Genomic DNA, 27,073 nt, shown 5'->3' on the forward strand with positions numbered 1-27,073 from the left:
CAGAAGTAGGCCACTCAGCCTCTTGAGTCTGCTGTGCCATTCAGTAAGCTTCTGGCCGATCTGTGGCCTAACTCTCTGCCTGCCCTGGATCCTTCCCCCTTGCTTAATAAAAATTTGTTTAACTCAGATTTAAATTTAACAATTGAATTAGCATCGACCTTCGTTTGAGGAAGCGATTTCCAATATATCGACTCCTTTTCTCATGTAGACATGTTTCTAACATCTTCCCTGAATAGCCTGATGCTAATTCTTTGAACATGCCCCCGCTTCTAGATTCTTAAACAAGTGGAAATAATTTATTTTTAGAGCCCTATTTTTCCCTGTTAATATCCTGAAGACTGTCATTAAATCACCCCTTAATCTTCTAAATTCTAGAGAATAATGACTTAATTTGTCTAATCTCTCCTCATAGCATAACCTAGGGCAGCATGGTGGCTCAGTGGTTAGTGCTGCTTCTTCATAGCACCAGGGACCTGAGTTCGATCCTTGCCTCGGGTGACTGTCCGTCTGGAGTTTGCATATTCTCCCCGTGTTTGCGTGGGTTTCCACTGGGTACTCTGGTTTCCTCCCACACTCCAAAGATGTGCAGGTTAGGTTGAATTGGCAATGCTCAATTGACCATAGCATTAGGTGCATTAGTCAGGGGTAAGTATAGTGTAGGGCAATGGGTCTGGGTGGGTTACTCTTCAGAGGGTCGGTGTGGACTTGTTGGGCCAAAGGGCCTGTTTCCATAATGTAGGGAATCTAATTTAATCTGAAAACCCCTGAAGCCCAGGTATCATCTCAGTAAATTTGCATTGACCTCCCTGCAAGGCCAAAACATCCTTCCAAAGGTGTGGTACCCAGATCTGCTCATAGTTCTCCACGTGGAGCCCATCTAGGGTTTTGTATAACTGTAGCAAAACATCTGTATCCCTACACTCCAGCCCTTGAGATATGAATGTCAGCATTCCATTAAGCCTTTGACTATTTTCTGTGCCTGTTTGTGGCATTTTGAGGAGCCATGCACCTGAACCCCTGAATCTCATTAGACATCCACTGTATTTAACTTTGTGCCTTCCGAAATGGATATCCTCACACTTGCTTGCATTAAGATCCATTTACCAGCCTGCACAATATTAGGGATTCTCCTGCTCCTCGGATGCTGCCTGGCCTGCTGTGTTTTTCCAGCACCACATTTTTCAACTCTGATCTCCAGCATCTGCAGTCCTCACTTTCTCCTCCCTGCACAATATTAGTGCCTTTAATAGGAAAACAAAAAAAGAGGCCGTGTGTTCATGTTCCTTGGCAATTAGCCTCTGACTTGCCATTTTAGTATCATTTGTATTTTAAATCTGAGACTGCAGTTGTCACAAAGCTGCACCCTTTTTCTTTGAAGATACACTTTTAAAAATGTCTAACTCGTCAGAACTGCTATAAAATGGACTCAGACAAGGCAAGCTGCTCAAAAATGCAAGGCCACTTTCCAAGGGAACACAAATAAATCACCGTAAGGGGGCTGTGAAAAGGGAGATTCCCTACAACCCAGGCACCCATTGATACCTGTCATTGTACCTCAGGAATTGGGACATTTACAAATGCAACATACTGTATGCTATCACAATGGCTGTAGTGAACAGGCCCTCCAAAGGATCCTTTTGGAGATACACATGGAAACCAGCTTCTGACAGCATTATGGGATGTCTTTGAAGAGATGCTGCTGTCTCCATTTGAAGAAGCTGACACTGGGTTCCCACAGAAACAGCTAGAGGGAAAACTCATCGAAGATCTGAGAATTCTCATAACTGCAGTATTCACTCTGACTGACTGCCTTCAAGCCTACATCAACAACCAACATCAATCTCAGATTCAAACTTTACACCATACACAACCTGATGATTCCAAACTGTGGTTTTTAAGAAAAAAAATCCTTTGCATTGTATACTATTTCCCTTTGACTTTGTGTGTGTTAGTGTGTATGTTGAAAAGCCTGGCGCTGGAAAAAACACAGCAGGTCAGGCAGCATCCGAGGAGCAGGACAGTCCATGTTTTCGGCATTAACCCTTCATCAGGAAGGATGAAGGGCTAATGCTTGAAACATCGAGTCTCCTACTCCTCAAATGTTGCCTGACCTGCTGTGTTTTTTCTAGCGCCAGGCTTTTCAACTCTGACTCTCCAATGTCTGCAGTCCTCACTTTCACCTTTGTATGGACCCAGTTGACGATGTGAAAGCCGTGTGCATAATGGCACAATTTTATTACTTTCCTCAAGCTACTTATCAGTTAATAAATATGTTATTTCTTTGATGCAAGAGGACCTCGTGGATTGGCTCTTTATTGCTCAGACCAAAATAGTTCACTACTTATTTTAATTGCAGAGAGGTAAAGGTAAAGTTGCCACAGTCTTACCAGCACATTGGACTGCTCTGTCAATACAGAGTGATGACTGGTGGTGATTTAACCTGAGGGTTTCCATGCCCCAGATAAGGGGAATAGTTGATAAGGAGAATGGTAACCTCAGCTGGTGTGGGAATTGAACCTGTGTTGTTGGCTTCGCTCTGTACTACCTGTTCAGCCAACTGAGCTAACCAAGACCCTACAATACAGTACAGTCTTATGCAAAAGAATTTAAACCTTTATTATGACCAGCTCAAGGTGTTTGAACAGAACGGCTACTTCTCTTTCTCTTGGGTCATAACATGGGACTTTGCAATATAAAATCACAGAGGTAATTTGCAAACAAAAGAGAGTTAATGAACAACAATACTTGGAAATGTACACACTGGTGGCACTGGAGCACTGTTCTAAGGTTTACAAAACAAATCAGACCCACAGCAGGCTAAAGAAATACTGACATGAGCATTGTGCAAACACAAGGCAGCTGGCACTGTGGAAATGTTGCTAAACACTTCCTGAGGAGATTGCCATTGACTTTGGACCGCGGCTGTGCTGAAACACACTGCTTTGCAAACAACCGAGGGCTTTTCACAACCTCGCATTGCCGTCATGTTTTTCCGAAGTCACAGATATTACCAGAAACAGGCAGTGGGAGGAAATGACATGGGGCAGTGAAGAGAGGTGTGCACTCGGTCTTTCTTTGTCCTGCTTCAGTCAATACTGTTTCCTTCTTGTATCTAATTTCCAAGTGAGTTGCTTGACCTTGTTTTCAAAATACCTCATCAATTGGAGACTTCAGCTGGAGTATTATAGGAAGGATGTGAAAGGAAGGAGAGAGAGTAAGAATGATCAGTGGGCTGGATAGGGTAGATAGGGAGAAGTTGTTCCTGCTTGTAAAAGGAACAAGGTGAGCATATTAAGTAAAGGTGACGGGAGAAAAACCTATCTCACTCAGCAAGTAGTCAAGGTCTGGAATGCATCGCCGGTTCAATGGCAGCATTATTGTGATGACTTGGATAGAAATAGTGTGGAAGGCATGGGGTAAAGGCAGAAGATTGGCACTAGGTAATGATACTCATTTGAAGAGCCAGTACAGACATGATGGGCCGATTGACCTCCCTAACAATTCTGGGATTCATTGTAATGGAAAAACCTTCCCGATTGTCCTGGATTTTTTTTTATTCTTCATTCATTTGATGAGGAAATTGCTGGCTAGGCCAGTATTTATTGCCCATCCCTAATTTCCCACAGGGCAGTTAAGAGTGAACCATATGGTTGTGGGTATAGAATCACATGTAGGCTGGACCAGATGATGATGGCAATTTCCTTCCTTAAAGAACATTAGTGAACCAGGTGAGTTTCTCCAACAATTGGCCATAGTCATCATTAGATTCTTAATTCCAGATTCCTATTGAATTCAAATTCCACCATTTGCTGTGGCAGGATTTGAACCTGGGTCCCCAACACATTGCCTGGGTCTCTGGATTAACAGTCCAGCAATAATACCATTAGGCCATCTACTCCTGGAATGGCATAAAACATCCTGAGAGACCTTGAAGAAGAACACCCTTGAAGAAGAGCTGGGAAATTCTTTAATGGTACCCTGGTCAATACTTACCCCTGAAGCAACATCACTGAAAAAATAGATTGCCTGATCACTATTACCATGAATTCTGTTTCTCACTCCACAGATGCTGCTAGTGTCTCCAGCATTTTGTTTTTATTTCAGATTTCCAGCATCTGTCGCACATTTCTATTACATTCTTTTCAGTTTCTCTCATTGCCAGTTCTCAGATGCTATCACTGGACTATTAATCCAGAGAAAGTGAGGACCGCAGATGCTGGAGATCAGAGGTGAGAGTGTGGCGCTAGAAAAACACAGCAGGTCAGGCAGCATCCGAGGAGCAGGAGAGTCGATGTTTCAGACATAAGCCCTTCATCATTCCTGATGAAGGGCTTATGCCTGAAACATCGAATCTCCTGCTCCTTGGATGCTGCCTGACCTGCTGCACTTCTCCAGCGCCAAACCTTTCGACTATTAATCCAGAGACCCTGGTAATGTTCTGGAATTCTGTCGTGGCAGATAGTGAAATCCCCATTCAATGGGGGAGAAAGAAAGAACCGGAAATTAAGAACCTGACAATCTTGAATCAATTGTTGTAATAAACCATCTCGCACCTTCAGGGAAAGGAAACTGCCCATTTATAGCTGGTCTGGCCTACATGTGACTCCAGACCCACAGCAATACGGTTGATGCTTAAAATGCCCTCTGGGCAATAAATGCTGGCCTAGCCAGTAATGCTCTCATCCAACGAATAATTTAAAAATGTTTTTTGAATGCATTTCCCTAGAAAAGTGACCACTCTTCAAAAGAAAAATACTGCATTGGCTGCAAAGTCCTAAAGATGTGAAGTGTATCACCTTATTCAAAGTTATGATTTTTTTAAGGATATTTCCATTCTTGGGGTGTGGGATCCTCATAGCAAGAACAGCATTTATCCTCCATCCCTGAATGCCCCTGAGAAGATCCAGACCACCTCAGAGGAGACAGTGGTACAGTTATAAACTCCATGATACTGCTCATCCAAAGGTCCAGGCTAATTGTGCTGTGTGCACAGATGTTCAGATATCACCGATGATATTTCAAATTCAATTTAAAATGTTTTGGAATTGAAAGCTAGTCTCAGTAATGATGACCAGGCAACGATGAAAGATTGCAGGAGTTTTCATCTGGTTCATTGATGCTCTTTAGAGAAAGAAACTACCATTCTGACCTGATCTGGCCTCCACATGAGTCTGAGGCAGCTGACTCTTCACTGCCCTTCTTCACCCAGAGAATGAGGAGCCTGTGGAATTCTTTGCCAGAGAAAGAAATTGAGACTAAAACATTGAATGTTTTCAAGAGGGAGTTAGATGTAGTTCTTTGAGATAAAAGGATCAAAAGGGTTGGAGAGAACAAATTACTGAGTTGGATGTTCAGCCATGATCATATTGAATGGGTAGAGCAGGCCCAAAGGGCTAAATGGTCTTTTTCTGCTCCTGTGTTCTATGAAATGGAGCAAGCCACTCAATTCAAGGGCAATCAGAGACAGGCTTTAATACTGGCCTTGCCAGGAATGCTCACAGCCCATGAGAGAGAAGGATAAAGCAACCTTTTGATTAGTGATGTCATTGTGGCAAAGAGGTGATGGGGAAAAGAGATTTTGAGGCCTTTTGTTTGGTGGAAAGGTGGGTGACAGACTCCGAGAAATGGTGGGTCGTGACATCTACCCCATTTCCATTGACTACGGACCACCTTCCCATGAAGCTAGTGCCAGGTGCCCTTGCCAACTTCCTCAGTCAAGTGTTGGTCCCTTTTGAAATGTACAGATTGGGTGTGTATAATTTATATAGAACCCCAGTGGTGATTTAGCCCTCAGCTCATGGACTGGCAATGTAGCCAGAGAGCCCAGAGGGTTGTAGGGGGAATTACTGTGCAATTACCACACTTGATACTCCATAGGCCCACTTTCCCTTGGGTCCAGACAGTAATTCCCACGATCTCTCAATATATCTAGCATTAATTAATGCTGGCTGATCAAAGTCTGCTGTCAACATTTCTCATGAAGTTTGAAACAAACAACTTGCATTTATGTAGTGCCTGCATGATTTTAGGTCATCCCAGAAATGCTTTGCAGCCATCTGAAGTGTAGTCACCATTTTAACTTTTATGATTAGATTAGATTCCCTACAATGTGGAAACAGGCCCTTTGGCCCAACCAGTCCACACCGACCCTCTGAAGAGTAACCCACCCAGACCCATTTCCCTCTGAGTAATGCACCTAACACTATGGGCAATTTAGCATGGCCAATTCGTCTGACCTGCACATCTTTGGACTGGAAACCCACACAGACACAGAGAGGATGCGCAAACTCCACACAGTCGGTCGCTCAAGGCTGGAATTGAACCTGGGACCCTGTTTCTGTGAGGCAACAGTGCTAACCACTGAGCCACTGTGGGAACTGTGGCAGCTAATTTGCATACAGCAAGTTCCCATAGACATTAATGCTATAGGAATGGGAGAAACTGCATTCATGATTCATTGAGAACTGACTAGCAACCAAGACCCTGGGGATAACTATCCAGCTCTTCCTCAAGTAGTGTTACATTTACACTCACCTAAGAAGGCAGACAGAGCTTTGAGTTGACATCTCATCCAAGCAAAGGCACCTCCAATATATAGGGTGGCTCAGTGGTTAGCACTGCTGCCTTGCAGTGCTAGGCTCTTGGGTTCAATTCCACTCTCAGGCAACTGTCTTTGTGGAGTTTGCATGTTCTCTCACAGTCCATAGTGTGCAGGCTAGATGGGTTAGCCATGGGAAATGATGGGCTGGGTCTGGGTGGCCACGCTCTTCAGCAGGTCAGTTTGACTTGATGCTTCCACACTGTAGGGATCCTATGGAGTGACTTCACCTGATGAAGGAGCAGCGCTCTGAAAGCTTGTGATTTCAAATAAACCTGCTGGACTACAACCTGGTGTCATGTGACTTCTGACTTTATCCACCCCAATCCAACACTGGTACCTCCACGTCATTGCACTGGAATGCCAGACTCAACGTTGTGCTGAAGAGTTGGGCTTGAACCCTTGAACCTCAGGCTCTGAGGTGAGAGTGCCTTCCCGTGAGCCCACAGCTCTATCAGTCCAAGGTGAGGATATTCTCAAACTTTCAGAATCCCAAATCTTTATTCCCAGGAGACATTTTAATTTGCGTTGCTTGGGGAGTAAGAATAATGGAACAGACAAAAACAGAGAACCAAAATTCATCAACATCATTGTGAAGGACAGTAACACATTAGGTCAGTACTGCACTTAGCAATGTAACAATGAGATAAGTGATAAAAGACCAGGCTCCTTTGATTTACTGAATTTATTTCTAACAGTCTGCAGTGCTAAAAATAATATAGAACTAAATACAGTACGTTGTCCATTCTCCTGCTGAAAAGAGTAAAACACAAACAATCAGGAAAATAGGTCCAAAAACAGTGATGTCCATTTTTATTCTCCCGTGTCTGACAGGAAGGGTACAATTTTGGCACAGGGGGTTTCATAAGGAGGTCTGTCACGTCTCACCTTCGGTCGAGAGAGGGTCAGCAGAAACAGCAGCTCCGACAGAGCAGTGGGAGAGAATATGATCGATGATTTAAGTGGTTCACAAAAGAAGCATAAGTGGCATAAGAATTTTATTTGATTACGCGGTGGGGAGTTGTGATCTGCAATACAGTGCCTGATTGGAGATTCAGCTGCAAAGGGGAATCTGATAAATTCAACAAAGGGTAGTGTTCTTGTGGTGCTATAGTAATAAACATATCTCTAAGTCAGGAGACCTGGGTCCCAGTCCTAACTACTCCAGAAGTCCCAACTACATAACAGTAACTCTAAAGAGATTGATTAGGAAAATATCTAACTAGTACAAGGGGAAACAAAATACAGGAGAGGTGAGGAACTAGTTGATTGAGAAAGTCAAAGAGAGGATACAGCCACGGGAGGCTCTAATGACCTCCATCTGTGCTGTGTGATTCTAAAACAACAAGTTACTGATTTTCAAAAATGCCTCAGATGAGTAACTTTGACACCACCTTTTCTGCACTGCAGCTGGTGGCCAATCTGTACATCAGTGAGGAGGTCGGATGCCTAGCTAGGTTGCTGCAGCTGTGCTACCCCCAAACCCCCTTCCCCTCTAAGAGCCAGGTCTTCTTCCCTTCACACCCCACCCCCATAAGTTGAATTGCAACTTAATCAGATGTCAGTCTGACGATGAAGGAAGTGTTTTACAATCCATACTTCCATAAAGCCATCTCCAAACAGAAGCTCCCATGTCATTTGGGATAAATCTTCCTCTGAAACTCATGAGAGGGTCCAGAGTTCCCAGTCGGGCAAAGCAGGGTGCTGGGCCCCAATCATGGACCCACTGCAAGCTGCATCTGTCTGCTGAAACTTGCCTGAGAAACTGCTTTGCTTGTTAGTTACGCTGGCTATCCTCTCTCCAGAGGCACCCAGTATAAATCCATGGCAGATAGATGGGGTCCTGATATCCCACCCCCTCCCCTCCCCCGCTCATACACCATAGACATCCTCGGCACGGGCTTGCCCAGTGGTAACTTCAGTGGTAGGCCTGAAGCCTGACTTCCCTGCCTTCTGGCTGCCACTGACCACAAACAATAGTCAAGGATCCAGGAGGTGGCTGAAAAAGACAGAGAAGTCTAAGTCCCCTTCTTTAGGCCTTTCCTTCCCTGGCTGTCCTCAGATTGGCCAAAGCCAACACTAGTTAGTGAACAAGGCTCACTGATATCTAGGCCTTGAAGCCTTGTACAGAAGTTGGAGTACAATGAGGCAGGAGGGCCTGGGATACCTCATGTGATTGGTGCTGGGAATGCCTATGGTGGACACAACAATAAGTGGAAAGTTGAAATTCAAAGCCCTTGGCCTTGTCTTGCCATATTGTAGCTGGAAACTATGTTGCCTAGTGAGAGGGATATGGGGGCCTGTGATACTCCATCTAGGGTTCACAATGTGCTAACTGGCTATTCGCTAAGAAACAAGAAAACCAACCTGTGGGCTCCAAAGAAGAAGAAACATTTTGATAGAGACAAAGAGATTTACGCAACATAAAATGTAAGTATTACAGAGAATGGTACGATTCCAACAACCCGTATTCCTGCGGCCTGTCTGCACATGGTAATCCGTATGTCATTTATCGAACGTGGCCATATTTGTACCTCTGGGTTCGGACAGAATTGCAACCTTCTCATCATCAGGTCTACTAATCAATGCATAGAGCACCGCTGAGGTTATATAGTAAAATTCAAAGGAAAATGACATGATAAAGACGTAGAAATTTGTGGCCAAGATCCATTCACAGATGGCTCCTATATGTTGCCTCTTGGTGTCTGGATGGACAAAAAAGGCCAGATCTGCAACAGAGTTAAGGATAAGTCATAACAAAGGGCTGGTTTATTGTTGAGGTGTAAGCACGAGTATCTCCCACCCTTTCTCCTCACACAATTCCTCGGCCCACTCTGTTTCCACTGAAGAGATCCCCATGGTCCAGTCACCTTTCTCGTTCTCCTGACACTTGGTCATGCTGTGACATTGATATATATGCAGCTGAGCTGTATATTTGGCCTTATATCAGAGTACCTCATTCATGTGAAGATGGCTCTGATTGACTGTCCCTTGGCCCAGTGTACAGAGAAAGAGGAGTTTGCTGGATCCAATTGAGTTGCTACGATCAAGAATGCACTATCTCTGTCTCTCCTTTCTCTGCCTTTCACTTCTCTTCTCCTCTGCTTCCCATTCTTCTACCTCCTCCTTTCCCATCTCCTCTCATTTTGTCTCATTACCCTCCCCTTGTAGCTCTTCTGTCCTTCTCTATATCCCTCTTCCCATTCTTGGTTCTCCTGTCCTCTTCCCCCCTCCTCCTTTCATCTTGTCTCTCTCTTCCCCTCCTATCTCCTTCCCCCACTCCCTGCCCTCTTGTCACTCTTTGGATCTGCCAATCGAGCATTTGTAATTCCAAATTCTCAATCATTTTGTCTTGGCATTCCCATAAGGAAGCTGGGTGGATCCTGAGTGTCTACTTCCTGTCTTGGCAGCCTCCCCCAATCCCCACATGAATGAAGCTGGTAACTTTACACAGGTTCTGCTGCTGCCAAACCCTCTGTGAGTTTGACCAATTCTGCTGCTGGATGCATCTGATAAATGGGACTGAGCATCAACTCTGATAGAGAGCTATTCCACCAAAGGAAGCATCACAGTTAAACATAGCCCTGTCCTGACCTGCCATCGGCCTAGCAGCACTGACAGTCTCAGATAGCTTTATCTTTCCTTCCCAGACTATGTGAGACAAATCAATTGTAGAATGGGGAATGAGTTCATGACAAGCACTGGGAGAGTGTTAAAGAAAAGAAACATGAGATTTTTTGGAAGGAGCAGGACATCTAATTGTCCAGTTCTTTCAAAGAACTAGAATGGGAAGTGGGCTGAATGGCCTTGTGATTCATGTTCATCGTCCTTCAGAAACAGGCTCTTCACAACCTCTCTGTTTATTCTATGTAGCGGATGGGAGCAGTACTAGAGAGCTACCCCAAACACAGCACAGCCACAACCAAGAAAGGATACAACAAATAGAGAAGACCACTTGGAAAATGGTCAGAACTGCACGTAGAGGCACCAAGAAGCACTCCTTCCCCGTCAAATGGAGCCTGAATGTTAAAGCTGTCTGTAAAATGGTATAAATACAACCGCTGACAAAACACAGCGTGGCTCCAAAGTAGTGTAGCACCATGAGAACTGACGGCTGGAAGAGAAGCAGCTCATGTTAGGGCAGCCAAATACGTCATTTCATTACAATACAACCAATTCAAGTCCAAAGTAAGTGTCACAAATGCACAAAGGTGAAGTGCAATTGCAACCGATCCTAGAAAAAGTCACTTCCTGTTTAGTTGTGTTGAGCTAATGGAAGAAAAGAATTTTCAAGTGCTGTTTATCTGACCAATCCCTCACATTCCATCTTGCCCATGCCCCCCCACCCTTCGCCATCATTCAAGCCTTTCCCTCCCATTTCCACTTTCCCATTATCCATCATGTCAATCCTCTCTACTCCCAATCCCCTACAGAATCCAGTTTGCAACATTCGCGGACCACATTCCCATCCCAAACACCACTTCCCCACCCCCAACCCCACTTCTCTACCCCCAACCCTCACAACCTGTCCTTCAGAATTTGCATTTACTTCACTTCCCACCCATTTTGTTGATGGAAGTCTTTAAATTAGGGACAACAATGCAGCTTGAGTATTTTGGAGGATTGTCCCAGGGCCTCCCTGATCAGTTCCTCTTCTACAATCAGCACTTGGTGCAGAATGAGTAATGGCTCAGTATTTGCCAAGAGAAATTTCTGACTAGTTACAGTTGAGGCAATGGTGGCACCATTTTAATCACAAAATAAACACACAAAGAGACTGATACATGCACGCACGCGCGCGCGCACAGACACACGAGCACTCACACACACACAGATAGACTGAGTCTCTCACTCAGATACAAACAGGAAGAGTCACACAGATGCACACACAAAAAAGGTAGTCTCTCATGTCTACATACACAGGTATAATCTCTCTCTCTCTCTCTCTCTCTCTCTCTCTCTCTCTCTCTCTCTCTCACACACACACACACACACAAACTCCCTTACAGGCACACACATGCACACACAAACATGCACAGAGGCAAAATCTCTTACGTACAGACACACATAAACGCAGACAGACAGAAAGACAGGCAGAGTTTCACACATATAAACACACACACAGAATTACTCATTCACACACACACACACACACACAATCACTCAGTCACTCACCCACACACAGACACATACAGAGTCACACGCACAAACACATGCAGAATCTCACACAGACACAGGTCTCACATACACAGGCAGAGTCATACACAAACAGGCAAATATCCTTCACATGTCTATAATCACAAAACAAGCACCAAGGAAGAAAACCACACACAACAGAGGCGAATTGCCACAATTGCTCCAATGATGAGAGATTTTAGCGAGAGGGTTAGGTTCGAGAAGCTGGGCTTTTACTTTATAGAGCAAAGGGGGTTGTCAGACATTTGGTTGCAGCAAGTGTTATTTTTATTCTTTCATGCGATGTGTGATTGATAGGACTAGCGTCTCTTGCCAGTCACGTGGGTTAGTTTGTTCTGGTTGGTTTCAGAATCGATAAAGTGTGGCACTGGAAAAGGCGCAGCAGGTCAGGCAGCATCTGAGCAGCAAGACAGTCGAGGTTTTTAGCATAATCATGATGAAGGGTTTTGCCCGAAACTTTGACCCGCTTGTCCCTCAGATGCTGCCTGACCTGCTGTGCCTTTTCCAGCGCCACCCGTCATCGACTCTGATCTCCAGCATCTGCAGTCCTCACTATCTTCTAGTTAGTTTTATCCTTCTTGGAGGTTGTTTGAGCTGCACACATGCAAGCAAATGGAGACAATATCATGGGTTATGTCTTGTATGTGGTGGGCAGGCATTGGAAGTCAAGAGATGAGGTCTCAGTTTCTGAGCTGCTTTTACAGCCATTGACGTGACTAGTTCATTTCAGATTCTGGTCAATGGTTATCCCCAGGATTGTAGGGATTCAGTGATGGTAATGCCATTGAATGTCAGAGGATGATGGTTAAATTCTCTCTTGTTGGAGATGGTCATTGCTTGGTACTTGTGTGGCATGAACGTTACATGCCACTCGTCAGCCTGAACTTGGATATTGTCCTGAAATCAACAAATGCTGGAGATCACAGTGGGTCAGACAGTATCCAAGTAGAGAGAGAGAGAACATGGTCTTGCTGCATTCGGACATGGGCTGCTTCAGTACCTGAGGAATCGTTAATTGTACAATCATCAGAGAACGTCACCTTTTCTGAACCTATGATGAAAGGTGGATTATCAATGAACTAACTGAGTCGGGGATACTACCCTGATGAACTCCTGCAGTGCTATCCTGTGACTGAGATCATTGGTGTCCAACAACCAAGCCATCAAAGGTTATCTGGCGTAGGTCAGAATGTGGAGCTGAGACCACAGACAGATCAGTCCTGCTCTTATTAAATGGCTAAAGGGGCTGAGTGATCTACTCTTACTGCTATGTTTGTATGGAGCCAAGTCCATCTCCCTTTGTATTAGTATGACTTGAATCCCTGGAGAGTTTCCTCCTGACTCCCATTCAATTTTGCCAGGGCTCCTTGATGACACACTCCATCAAATGTTGATCTGATGGAAATGGCAGTCACTCTCACTTTCCCTCTACAGTTCACTTCTTTTCTCCCTATTTCAACACGGGCTGCATTGAGGTCAATAGCCAAGTGGCCGTGGTGGGATCCAAATTGAGCATCAGTGAACAGCTTACAGCTCAGCAGTTGCTGCTTGGTGGCATTGCTGATGACCCCTTCCACCACCTGATGAAAATCGAGTGGGAGACTCAACAGGGAGAGATTGGATTTGTCCTGCTTTTTGTGAACAGGACAATCTTAGGCAACATCTGACCTTGTTGGGTACATGGCAATGCTGAAGTTGTACCGGAAGAGTATGGTTGGTTCCGTGCATGAATCAGGCCCCTTTGCCTTCCAGCATCTTCAACCATTTCACTTTATCACTCGAAGCGAATCAACTTGGCTGAAGGGTGGCATCTGTGATGCTGGGGACCTCAGGAAGAGGCTAAGACAGAACATCTACTTAACATTTCTAACTGAAGATGTAAATGCTTCAGGCTTCCTTTTTACACTGATGTACTGACCTCCCCCATCATTGAAGATGGAGATACCTGTGGACCCTCTTTCTCCTGTTATTTGTTTAATTGTCCACCAGCCATCACAACTGGATATGGCAGGTCTGTCAAGCTTAGATCTGATCCTTTGGTTGTTGCATCAATTACCCTTGTCTATCAAATGCTACTTCTGCTGTTTCTCCTTGCTGGGCAGATGCCTGAGTTGTAGCTTCACTAGTATTAGTGGTGCTGGAAAAACACAGCAGTTCAGGCAGCATCTGAGGAGCAGTAAACCTGATGAAGGGCTTTTGCCCGAAACGTCGTTTTTACTGCTCCTCGGATGCTGCCTGAACTGCTGTACTTTTCCAGCACCACTAATCCAGAATCTGGTTTCCAGCATCTGCAGTCATTGTTTTTACCCTGTAGCTTCACCAGGTTAATGCCTCATGTTTCAAGTGTGCCTGGTATGCTGACTTGCACTCGCTATTAAACCAAGGTTGATTCCCTGCCTTAATGGCAATGGTAGCATGGGGGGATATGCTGGCCATGAGTTTCCAAATTTATTTGCACACAATTCCACAGCTGCTGATGGCCTACAGACCTTCGTGATAGTCAGCTTTGAGCTGCTAGATCTGTTCTGAATCTATCCCACTGAACACATTAGTGCTGCCATGCAAAGCAATGAATCAGACTCTCAATGTGAAGTCTGGACTTTGTATCAATAGAAAATTCCTTTATGAATAGATGCGTCCGCAGCAGGTAAATTGACAAGGTCCGGTAGGTTTTTCCACTCTGACAATGGAAAAACACTCACATATTTTAGTAACTGGCACACTAAAGGGTTGAAGAAGCCATGCATACACTGTATTAAGATCGCAGCTCAAGGACGGTGTCAATTATTAGTTTTTCTATTAGTTCTCCAGCATGTTTAACATACTGGACAACACAGTATCCGTAAACCAATAGAAACAGGTGCTGTATTCTCCCAGTGTTAAAACCCAATCACTGACTCCCCTTCATTAAAGGAAGCCAGGTGCCATGTGCAATCCACAGTCTAAAGATGTGCAGGTTAGGTGGATTGGCCTTGGGAAATGACCCATGGAGTCCATGGATATGCAAGTTAGATGGATCAGCCATGGGAAATGCAGGGTTACAGCAATAGGGTAGGGGGTGTGAGTTTGGGTGGGATTGTCTTTGGAGGGTCAGTGAGGACTGAATGGACCGAATGGCCTGCTTCCACACTGTAGGGGTTCTATGATTCTATGATCTTTTGAATATATCAACTATTGCCAATTAAAATGGGAAAACAAAACATTTATTTAAAGTGGGTTCATAATCTAATCCTCGTTAGGTCGATCCCCCCCCACCCTCCCCCGAAGAGAGCTTATCATTCTCAGCCAGCAATGAACCAAATGTGGTCCCATCACAGACACATGCACTTACATTACAGTTTCCAGCGATGAAGCCTCCTATAGAGCCAAAGAAGCCTATAATCATAGCAGCCTTACTCAGCACAGCCTCGTCTCCTTTCCGTTCCACTATCTGAGCATGTCGGAAAATGCACACCAAAGCAACTGGAAGAAGGAGAGCATGAAGCAGATTAACAAATGGGCTACTTTCCCTAAATTCACACCATTTATCAGATGCTGCCTCGTGGACCTACTTCTTCTCAATTTGATAACAGTTGGACCCATTAAGATTTACAGCATAGAGGGAAGATATTCGACCCATTATTTTGCTTGGGCAATCTATTTGCTCTGTATTAACATCTGGGTCAAATATTTTAACATTATTCCCTTAAATATGTCAATGACATCTGCCTTAAATGTGACAAAACATTGAACGTTCTAACCCATTGGATCACTGGCACTGATACAAACTAATTGGATTGATTACTGGTTTCTGTGTGTACTGACTCTCCAGGTAAAGGATCTCTCCCTAAAATAACTTCTCATTTTGGTGCCCAATTCAAACTTGCATCATTGAGTTTTCCTTGAATTATTTTCTCCCTGGAAATTTAGGGATCAAATCCCACACTGCAAATTATGTGAATCACGGAAAGCCAACCAGCAGATTAAAATTAGGACAGCAAATGGTTTGCTGGCTGTTATGCTGAAAGATGTGGAACGTAAGATGGAGTCCGACTGCAGTTACAAAGGGGTCTGGTGAGGTCACATCTGATGTATTATGTACATATCTATTCTCCTTACTTAAAGATAAACATATAATGCCTTCAAATGAGTACAGTGAGGATTCATTACCTCATTCCTGCGATGAGGGGATTGTCCCATGAGGAGATATTGAGTAGATGAAGCCTATATTCTCACAGTTCAGAAAAATGACTGATGATCTCATTGAAAAATGAAATGCTTTGACCGACACCGGGAAGAGTTCTCCCTGGCTGGGGGTAATCTTGAATATACAGACACTGTCTTAGAACAAGCAACTGGCCGTTAGGTCTGAGATGAGGAGAAATTTCTTCACTCAAAGAATTGTGAATCTTTGGAAATCTCTGCAGAGAATTGTGGTGCTTAGACAAGAATTACATTCGAGACATAGGCAGATTTTTCAAATATCAAAGGAATCAAGATGTGTGGGTATAGCACAGGAAGATAAATTCAAGGCAGAATGGCAGTCACAATCGTATTGAGTAATGGAACAGACCAGACTAAAACTTCCTTTACAGAACTTTAATCTCTGCAATTAAGTGAGATTACCAACATAGTGCCAATAGGGGTGTCTTTGGATTTTGGGATCAGATCAATTGTGAGTAGATTGAAGCTGAAAATGTGTTGTCGGAAAAGCGCAGCAGGTCAGGCAGCATCCAAGGAGCAGGAGAATCGACGTTTCGGGCATGAGCCCTTTTTTTTTTGAAGCTGTAGATTGAAGCTGCCTGAAATAGTTTATTAAATTGCCCTTTTGCCAGCAGAGAATGAAATCTTTTCTGCCATCGTGTTTGTCATAGTGTTATAGAGTCAAACAGCAAAGAAATAGGCCCTTCGGCCCACTACATCTATGCCGCCCAACAAACACCAGATAGAATTAATCCCATATCCCTGCCCTTGGTTTATGGCCAACCAGATCCTTGTATTTTAAACATCCAGATACTTCTTAAACGTTTTGAGAGTATTCCATCACCCTCTCAGGCACCCTCCAAATTTCAACCGCCTTTTGTGTGAAAATATTTTTCTCAAATCTCCTCTAAACCACTTACTCCTCACCTTAACCATGTGCTCTCTGGTCTGCCATGGGGAAAAGATTCTCATGATCTACTCTGTCTATGTCTCTCATAATTTTGCATAGCTCAAAAAGCTTCCCCTCTCAGTCTCCGCCGCTCCAAGGAAACCAAACCCAGCCTATCCAGTCTCTCCTCATGATGGAGACTTATCAGCCCAGGCAACATCCTGGTGCACTTCCTTTGCACCCTCTCCAGTGTAATCACTTCCTTCTGATAGCATGCCAACCAGAACTGCACACAGTAATCCACCTGTGGCCTAACCAATGTTTTACTAAGTTGTAACAAGATGTCCTTGCTCTTATAGTCTACAGCTCAGGTGATGAAAGCAAGCATCCCATATACCTTCTTCACCGGCCTGTCTACCTGTGCTGACACCTTCAGGGATCTATGGACTTGTACACCAAGGTCCCTTTGCTCCTCAGTACTCCCTAGGAACCCATCATTCATTGCGTAAATCCCTCCCTTATTAGATCTCCAAAAATGCATCACTTTGCCCTTACTAGGATTAAATTCCATCTGCCATTGCTCTGTGCACTGTGCCAGCTGATCAATATCAGATTGTAGCCTGAGACCATCATCTTCATTGTCAATAAAACCACCAGTTTTCATGTCATCTGCAAACTTACTCATATACCTTCTATGTTCACATCCAAACCCTTGATGTATAAAACAAACAGCGAGGGACCCAGCACTGATCCCCTCAGTACATCGCTGGTCATTGGCTTCCAACCACAAAACAACCTTCCCCCATCACCATTTGCCTCCTATTTGCCACCAGGACAGAACCCCACTGGTCCTCACCTACCACCCCACCAATCTCCATGTACAGCGCATCATCCACCGTCATTTCCGCTACCTCCAAACGGACCCCACCACCAAGGATATATTTCCCTCCCCTCCCCTATCAGCATTCCGTAAAGACCACTCCCTCCGTGACTCCCTCGTCAGATCCACACCCCCCACCAACCCAATCTCCACTCCCGGCACCTTCCCCTGCAACCGCAGGAGGTGCAAGACTTGCGCCCACACCTCCCCCCTCACCTCCCTCCAAGGCCCCAAAGGAAACTTCCATATCCGCCACAGATTCACCTGCACCTCCACACATATCATCTATTGCATCCTCTGCACCCGATGTGGCCTCCTCTATATTGGGGAGACAGGCCGGCTACTTGCGGAGCGTTTCAGAGAACACCTCTGGGACACCCGGACCAACCAACCCAACCACCCTGTAGCTCAACATTTCAATTCCCCCTCCCACTCTACCAAGGATATGCAGGTCTTTGGACTCCTCCATCGTCAGACCACAACAAAACGACGGTTGGAGGAAGAACGCCTCATCTTCCGGCTAGGAACCCTCCAACCACAAGGGATGAACTTGGATTTCACCAGTTTCCTCATTTCCCCTCCCCCCATCCTGTCTCAGTCAAATCCATCAAATTCAGCACCGCCTTCCTAACCTGAGATCTTCTTCCCGACCTCTCCGCGCCCACTCCAGTCTGACCTATCACCCTCACCTTGACCTCTTTCCACCTATCACATTTCCGACGCCCCTCCCCCAAGTCCCTCCTCCCTACCTTTTATCTTAGCCTGCTGGACAAACTTTCCCCATTCCTGAAGAAGGGCTTATTCCCGAAACGTCGATTCTCCTGTTCCCTGGATGCTGCCTGACCTGCTGCGCTTTTCGAGCAACACATTTCCAGCTCTGATCTCCAGCATCTGCAGACTTCACTTTCTCCTATTTGCAAGCCAATTTAAGATACAATTTGCTTTGGATGCCAAGGGCTAGCTTTGGACCAGTCTTTTATATGGAACCTTGTCAAAGGCGTTATGTAAATCATATCACTGCACTACCCTCATCAATATGTTTAGTCAGACAGGATCTCCCTCTAACAGATTGACAGCTGAGTTTATTCTCGATTAAGACTCTAGTCTGAAAGATAGTGCGGTAAATTGGGGCAGTACAGCGGCTCAGTGGCTAGCACTGCTGCCTCACAGAGCCAGGGACCCAGGTTTGAGTCTGCCTTTGGGTGATTGTCTGTGTGGAGTTTGCACATTTTCTCTATATCTGCGTGGGTTTCCTCCAGGTGCTCTGGTATCCTCCCACTGTCCAAAGATTCGCAGGTGTGTGTGTGTGTGTATGCGGGGGGGGGGGGGGGAGGGGGAGTGTAGGTATTGGTGGGATGCTGATTGGAGGGTTGAAGTAGGTTACATGGCCTGCTTCCATATTATAGAGATTCTATGAAATGGTTCCAAAAGAACACGCAATGCACCACTCTGGAATGTGGCCCTTCCCTCCTTAGTGTTTACCTGGAGATTAAGAATGATTAGACCTGGAATTATCCAGCATCAATTCAGCTGTGTGTGTGAGGTGGTCCCTGGAAAAGTCCCTCCACTGCTATCTTTCACTGAGAAAGCAAGACTTTACTATTGCAACCCATTCTAAATCAGCATACTCTAACATTGGCAATCCATTGCTTCATCAAATCAAATCTTGAAAAAAAAGGCAACTTTTAAAAAGCCATTCAGCACAAGCTGGATGAGTTTTATTTGCACAGTATAACCACTGTATCATTGTTGTTTCCATTAGGTGGGGAGACTAGGACCCTTGGGCACAGCCTTGAATTAGAGGGGGTAAATTTAGAACAGAAATGAGGAGACATTTCTTCAGCCAGAGAGTGGTGGGCCTGTGGAATTCATTGCCATGGAGTGCAGTAGAGGCCGGGAAGTTAAATATCTTCAAGGCAGAGATTGATAAATTCTTGATCTTGCAAGGAATTAAGGGCTACGGGGAGAGTGCAGGTAAGTGAAGTTGAAATGCCCATCAGCCATGATTAAATGGCCGAGTGAACTCGATGGGCCGAATGGCCTTACTTCCACTCCTATGTCTTATGGTCTTATCATACTTACATAAAACAGAGACTGCATTAAGCACCGCGCTGTAGAGAGAGTTTTCAGGAAGGTTCATTCCACTGGTGCTGTAATGAATAGCAAAGTATGAGAAAGGAGCATTGTTTGTTATTTCTCAGGAAGAGAGAACAGAGACATGAAATGCACACAAACTCTGTAGTGTCAGTGCAGCTGTGGATGAGATCACAGAATCCACTCTTGGATTGTAATTTATTTAGTGTACTGCTACTGATATATCCCAGAAAACAATCACACAAGTCAACATATTGGCTGTTGGACAATAATCCCAGAGGTGGAAATGTGTTGCTGGAAAAGCGCAGCAGGTCAGGCAGCATCCAGGGAACAGGAGAATCGACGTTTCGGGCATAAGCCCTTCTTCAGCTTATGCCCGAAACGTCGATTCTCCTGTTCCCTGGATGCTGCCTGACCTGCTGCGCTTTTCCAGCAACACATTTGCAGCTCTGATCTCCAGCATCTGCAGACCTCACTTTCTCCTCAATAATCCCAGAGGGCTTGGCAGTGCAGAACTTGAAAGAGAGACAAAGCTTTCATTTTATACTCATCAGGACACATGCAAGAATGCCAAATTTCAAACAGTCACAACAGTTTATATGACTGGGGGCAAGGGAGCAGATTGGTTGGCAGATTGTCTCTGATTGGCCAAGTCGTTATCATGAAGAAAGGAACAGGGAACTATTTTGGATATTCTGCATATTTAAAGTGATGGTAGTACAAATATTCTACATATCTTTGTCACACGTTCTGTAATTCCATGTCAACAACACATCCTATCCTGCAAAAGTAAGTCAGCTCTCGTATAAAATGAAAGCTTTGTCTCTCTTTCAAGTTCTGCACTGCCAAGCCCTCTGGGATTATTGAGGAGAAAGTGAGGTCTGCAGATGCTGGAGATCAGAGCTGCAAATGAGGGGGCAAGAACTGGAAATGGCAATTGTATGGTGCAAAAGAGGGAAATCGAGGGTTGAAGAATTTGATTTGTACTGCTAACATTTCACAGAAAACTTTAATAACTGGCAAGTCCACAGATTATTGAGACCAGAACAGTACCTCAGACCTTTTTCAATGATTGCACTCTGCACCTTGGTGGTCTGCTGGTGTCATCACTACCGCTCAAAGAGCCATGGCTGAAATCATGTGACATCACAGAACGTCACTGAACCTCCTGACTTCTAAGTGATTGATACATTTGAATGAAGAACACAGGAGCAGGAGGAGACCATTCCGCCCCTCAAACTTGTTATTCCATTCGAGAAACAGTCGATCATCCATCTCAGCGCTATTTCCCCTTGGTATCCCATATTCTTTGATGTCAGTGTTATCTAGAAATTGATATCTATCTCAAACACACTGAGTCTCCACAGTATAGTGGAGCAAAGAATTCCAAAGATTCACCACCCTGCCTCATCTTACCCCAAAAAAGTATCCTCATTTCCTCTTTGGTCCTGTGTTAATCTGGTGTCCCCTTAACTCCATCTATGCACTATTTGCCTCATCTGCACCGTATGGCAATGAGTTCTGCCTGTCCTCTGAGTGTAGAAGCTCCTCTTGAACTCATTACTGGATTCTTACTTAAAAAGACAATAAAAAACTCTCCAGACTGGGAATCATGCTAGTGAACATTTTCTGAACTGTCTCCAATGAAATATTTATTCTGTGAGATCCCTTTGTTCCTTCTCTCAACTTGACCTGTACCTTCCAATAATGTGACCTTCTTTGACCTCCTTATTCTTTCTACATCTGGGAACACTATACATAATTCACCCCGATAATTATTTTTATGCTAAGTTTGTCAACTGGTACAACATCATTATATTACAAACGATATCTGTAGCCTTTATAAAGGGTGGATCCACACTGTATAGGGGTCATTTGCTAAAGCTCTACCTGTATGTGATCCTGATAGAAGTAAACATATAATACTTCCTAGCTCATATGCGTATCAACCCCCTTCCTGACTCCCATTAGGAGAGCTCAATACTAGGCACACAGTTTCACAAAACACCACTGAAACAGGAATTATCTTGCCAGGAAAATCCCCTGTACTGTCCACCTCCTGCCCAATTGCCAATCTCTCAGGGGAAGGAAGGCACACACGACAGACACCTCGGGTAGAGGAATGGGTGGGGGGGATGGGGGGGCGGGGGGGAGAGGGGGTGGAGAGAGGTGGGGGTGGAGAGAGAGAGACAGAGAGAAAGAGAGAGAGACAGAGAGAAACTGGTGGGATAGGGAAAGAGAGAGAGAGAGACAGTCTGCATGAGATAGCTCAAGATGAAGAAGATGGAAAAAGGGATGTAAAACACTTGCGGAGAAACACCTTTAAGAAATTTGGGGTGGCTTGGTGGCTCAGCGGTTAGCGCTGCTGACTGAGAGCACCAGAGATGTGGGTTCAATTCCACTCTTGGGTAACTGTCTGTCTGGAGTTTTCACATTCTCTCTGTGTGGGCTTCCTCCGGGTGCTCTGATTCACTCCCACAATCCAAAGATTGCAGGTTAGTTGGATTATCCATATAGGGTTACAGGGAATGTGTAGAGGGGTTGGCCTGAGTGGAATGCTCTTTGGAAGGGCCGAATGGCCTGTTTTCATATTGCAGGGATTCAATGAATAAAAAGAAAGAAAATCTCAATGTGGTGCATTCACAATATGTTGGGGTGGCAAAATGTATCAGCCATGATCAAATAGCAGAGCAGACTCAGTGGGCTGAATGTCCTAATTCTCCTCCTTTATCATATGGTCTTATGAAAGGATGTTTACCTGCCTTCCTGCTCCTATCACAATGCCTAATGTCAGTCTTCATCAGTCAGACAGTGGGTTGTACACAAGCAGGTGGGGGAGGGGGACAAAATACGTCACTTTTAAACATTCTATGAGGCCGTGTAAAGGAGAGCTGGTGTTACTCAGCATCTTTTGATGGACCCAGAAAATGCTTGAACAGCAAGAGGGCATTGGATGATCACTTGGACAGAGATAATGTGCAAATGTCCGGGGAAAGACAGAAGAATGGTGCTTGATAGTGACACCCATTTGAACAGCCAGGAAGAATGGGCTGAATGGCCTCCCTCAGTGCTGTAACTCTTCTGTGAAGTGGAATGTGGTAAACACCAATGTTCCCACTCTGCTACCCATAGCCACTGGGAGGCGTCGTGCACACCGATAGCTATGGCACTGCATGGCGTCTGCTTTCCAGAAGTCTCTGTTGTGCACGGTCCCCTGAGATCCACATGGTGGGTAAGGCAATGAGAGATAATGTTGACAAACAAAGTGGCTAATGTGTGCACAGCAAGAGCCACAAACAGCAATGTGACAATAACCAGATAATCTGTTTTTGTGTCTTCATAGTTGAGCGAAATATTTTCGGCAAGACACTCAGAAGGCTCTTCTTAACCCTGAGATAATCTGTAGGAACAGAAATAAGCCATTCAGCCCATCAAACCCACTCCGCTACTCAAATGAAATTATGGCTCACCTGGTAATCCGCAACTCTACTTTCCTGCCTTACTGATTAAAAATCTGTCTCAGTCTTGAAAATATAACATGAATGGTCACTCATGTTCATCTGAAAAGGATGAATTGATGTCTCAGTGCTGAGAAAGTAGGCTAGATTCAATGTGACTTGAACCCACAATCTTTTTAAGAAGAAAGCCTGCTTAGCACTGAGCCATAGCCAAAAGCCTTTTAAAACGGATTCTTTTAAGGTAGAAACAACAAATGTGCACAAATGCGACATTAGAAAGAAATAGTGATAAAAGAAAAGATAAAAATTCGAGGCTTAAAAGTGGCTAGTTTGGACCAAACAGATGTAAGACAATTGGAGAAGGTGGGGGGGGGGCGGCAGCAGGGTGGGTTGGAAGGGTTAAGCGGCAGGGAAAATTTCAAGCATAATTTTTTTTTAGAAGTTACATGAAATCACTGAGATTTGCTGAGGTCTGTTGAACATTGTTGCACGTCAAACTTGAAACAGGCCTTGTTTCAAGGCAGCCTGATTAAATTAGTGATATAATTTCATGTACAGAACTCAAAACAAGCCTCTGAGCCTGAAGGCCATGGGTTTATGTAACACTGTTGGATATTACCACAAAACCCAGATTAACACTTCAGTGGAGAACAGAAAGCATACCAAACTGTGGGATGAATCCGCAGCCACAAGTGATTATATTAAATATTTGGTTTGATTTATTTACAGTTGGTTTTATAATGTGTTTCCTCAATGTGAATTAGCTTTAATGTGATTGAAGAACTTAGACCATTATTTGTAGAACATGAACTCTCCAGAACCTGTGTTATTTGTAGAACGCGAACTCTCCTTAGCTATATTGGCTATAACGTGATTCCGGCCCCATGGCACAGCTATTACGCAATGTTCTTTATAACGCGAGATCACAACTATCGTGGTTATATCGGAACCGACAGTACTTGATTTGATTTATTTATTGTCACATATATTTTGTTCCAAAATACATTGATAAATGTTGTGTAGTGTCGTCAGTCCTTGGCGCCATTTTAAAACAGAGAAAAATAAACCAAAACATAGAATATAAGAGCAGAAAAATGAAGAAATAAAAAAAAGTCTTCAACTTTACAGTCTTTCTTGATAAGTGCTCATCTATGGGCCTGTTGGCCAGGCATGAGTCCCCTTTGCCACCCAGCTGCCGGTGGAACAAGAGTCGCCATTCTTCAGTGCCACTTTGTCTCCACCAATGCCCTCGCCGTTACAAATCTAGGCTGGGCCTTGTCAATGTAACCGCCACAGATTCTGCTGAGTACTGCAGGAACTGCACTATGCCGTTGCCATGAGTCCACTGCAGGCCCACCTTGCCGATGCTGCCAATGCCACCCAGTGCCATACTGGGCCCAAGCTCACCTTGCTCAGGGGATCCCATGGTGTGATTTTCAGTAAAGACCAGCAGAGGAGCTCTTTTAATGCAATAGCCAACATCTAACCTTCAATCAACACCTCTAAAGATAGATAAATGCTTATCTCTTGTTGCTGCTTGTTGGGCCTTGATATTTCAAAGACGGTTGCTGCCTTTCCTTCTCTATAACAGAAACAATTCAATGGCTTTCAAGTAGTTCAGGGGAGCCTGAGAATAGAGAATCTACAGGAACATCCAGCATGCAGTAATACTGTAGTGTGGAGGCAATGGTGTTGGCCTAGTAATCTAACACCTGTGGCTCACACTTTAGGGGTGCATGTTCACATCCCACCAAGCCAGGTGGTGAAAATTTGAATTCAATCAAAATGCTGTGGAATTAAAAAGCCAGCCAGTGGTGAATGTCTGCTGCATCTTAATTTTCTTTTGGCCTAAGTATGAGTTTTATCGGGTTTTTTGGTTGGTTTCTCACTGTGACACCTAATGAGATTACTCATGTTATTTTATCAAACCTATCTCATTAACTGCCCACCCCTTCCCTATTGTGCTCCAGTCTCCCAATTTTAGACCCCATCTTACCACATGTCATTCCCCGAATAATTTGCCTCTGCCAGGAATTCCCGAAATTTTTGGCATCTTCACAAGTCCATTGTGCACATGGATAAGTATTGTCAATCTGGGGTTGTCCTGCGCAATTCCTAACATTTGCTCCAGACGTGGCAGGCAGGTGGTGGGTATCAGAGTTGACAGTGTGGCGCTGGAAAAGCACAGCAGGTCAAGCAGCATCTGAGGAGCAGGAGAATCAACATTTCGGGCATGAGCCTTTCAACAGGAATAGCTCAAGATGAAGAAGATGGAAAAAGGGAAGTAAAATACTGACAGAGAAATGTCTTTAAGAGGACTTGAGGTGGCATGGTGGCTCAGTGGTTAGCACTGCTGCCGCAGTGCACCAGGGATCTGGGTTCAATTTCATCCTTGGGTAACCGTCTGTCTGGAGTTTTCACATTCTCTCTGTGTGGGTTTTCTCCGGGTGCTCCGATTCCCTCCCACAATCCAAAGATGTGCAGATTAGGTGGATTATCCATGTATGGTTACAGGGAAAGTGTAGAGGGGTAGGCCTGGGTGGGATGCTCTTTGGAAGGGCCGAATGGCCTGCTTTCATACTGTAGAGATTCTATGAGTAAAAAGAAAGAAAATCTCGATGTGGTACATTCATAATATGTTAGGGGGGACAAAATGTATCAACCAAGATCAAATGGCAGAGCAGACTCAATGGGCTGAATGTCCTAATTCTCCTCCTTTATCATATGGTCTTATGAAAGGATGTTCACCTACCTTCCTGATCCTATCATAATGCCCAACATCAGTCAGTCAGATAGTGAGTTGTACACAAGCAGGCTGGGGAGGAGCGCAATACATCACTTTTAAACATTCTATTAAGCTGTGGGGTTGGGTATCAGAGCCGATTGAACAGGCAGGGTCCCAGAGGTCCTTCCCCAGGACCAGCAGTGGAGGCCATGACAGTAGGCCATGCCAGCCCTGTCTGGGATTGGCACCTGTGCCAGTGCAGACTCAGCTATCTGGAGGAACGCCCAACACTAGAAAGTGACCTTCTCCACTCTGCCAGTGCAAGTGTCACCATCTTCTCTCCAATAACTCTCAGTCTTCAATACCCTAGACAACACCGGTTCAGTTTGCCCAACCTCTCTTTGAAGGCCAGTCCTGCAATCCTTTGTTTAAAACACACCGTTCTCTCCTGATTGTTTTGTCAATTCCTTCACAAAAATAATTGAATATTTATTATTTTCTTCCAGTTCATCACACACAATCTCATTTGGTTAATCAGCCCTGCCTCAAGCTCACTCCCAGTCTCTGCCTCAGGTTAAATGCCCTCACAAAGCGGTGTTCATTTTAAGCCAAAGATGACCTTCTCTTTTTAATCCCATGCCAATATTTTCCAATTCCATGTCATTCCTTTTGTGCATGCCTCAGCGAACCCTCTGCCGAAATGCTTGTCCATACCATTATGATCTGCATAAAGCATGGCAGCAAACCCTTCAGTCTAACTCATCCAAGCTGACCTAGTTTCCCAAACTAAACCAGTACCACCTGCCAGCATTTAGCCCAAACTCCTCAATGCCTTTCCTACTCATGTACCTGTCCAGGTGTCTTTTAAATGTTGCAACTGTACCTGCAGCCATCACTTCCTCTAACAGTTTATTCTCCACACGAACCACTCTCTCTGTGAAAAAGTTGTCCCTCAGGTCCCTTTCTCTTCTCACCTTAAAAATACACCCTCTAGTTTTGAACTCCCCCACCATATAAAAAAGATCTTTGTTATTCACGTTATCTCAGCCCG

At 44.6% G+C, this 27,073-nt stretch overlaps 1 protein-coding gene across 3 annotated transcripts in view; it reads right to left on the bottom strand.

Annotated features, from left to right (window-relative positions):
- Positions 1-7,265: 7,265 nt before the first annotated feature.
- LOC122541785 (transmembrane protein 150A) overlaps positions 7,266-27,073 on the bottom strand; it is a 57,420-nt gene continuing 37,612 nt past the window's right edge. For all 3 annotated transcript variants that reach the window (XM_087982322.1, XM_043678758.2, XM_043678757.2), the window contains 4 exons: positions 19,828-19,895; positions 15,126-15,256; positions 10,535-10,712; positions 7,266-9,327 (listed from right to left, as the gene is read on the bottom strand). In XM_087982322.1, coding sequence (XP_087838448.1) covers positions 9,104-9,327; positions 10,535-10,712; positions 15,126-15,256; positions 19,828-19,895 — 601 coding nt within the window. In that variant the 3' untranslated portion in view covers positions 7,266-9,103. The remainder of the gene's footprint in view (positions 9,328-10,534; positions 10,713-15,125; positions 15,257-19,827; positions 19,896-27,073) is intronic.

Source organism: Chiloscyllium plagiosum, unplaced genomic scaffold, assembly GCF_037043375.1.
Source record: "Chiloscyllium plagiosum isolate Xiang-an unplaced genomic scaffold, Cpla_swu_hap1 HiC_scaffold_43, whole genome shotgun sequence".
Classification (NCBI taxonomy): Eukaryota; Metazoa; Chordata; class Chondrichthyes; order Orectolobiformes; family Hemiscylliidae; genus Chiloscyllium; species Chiloscyllium plagiosum.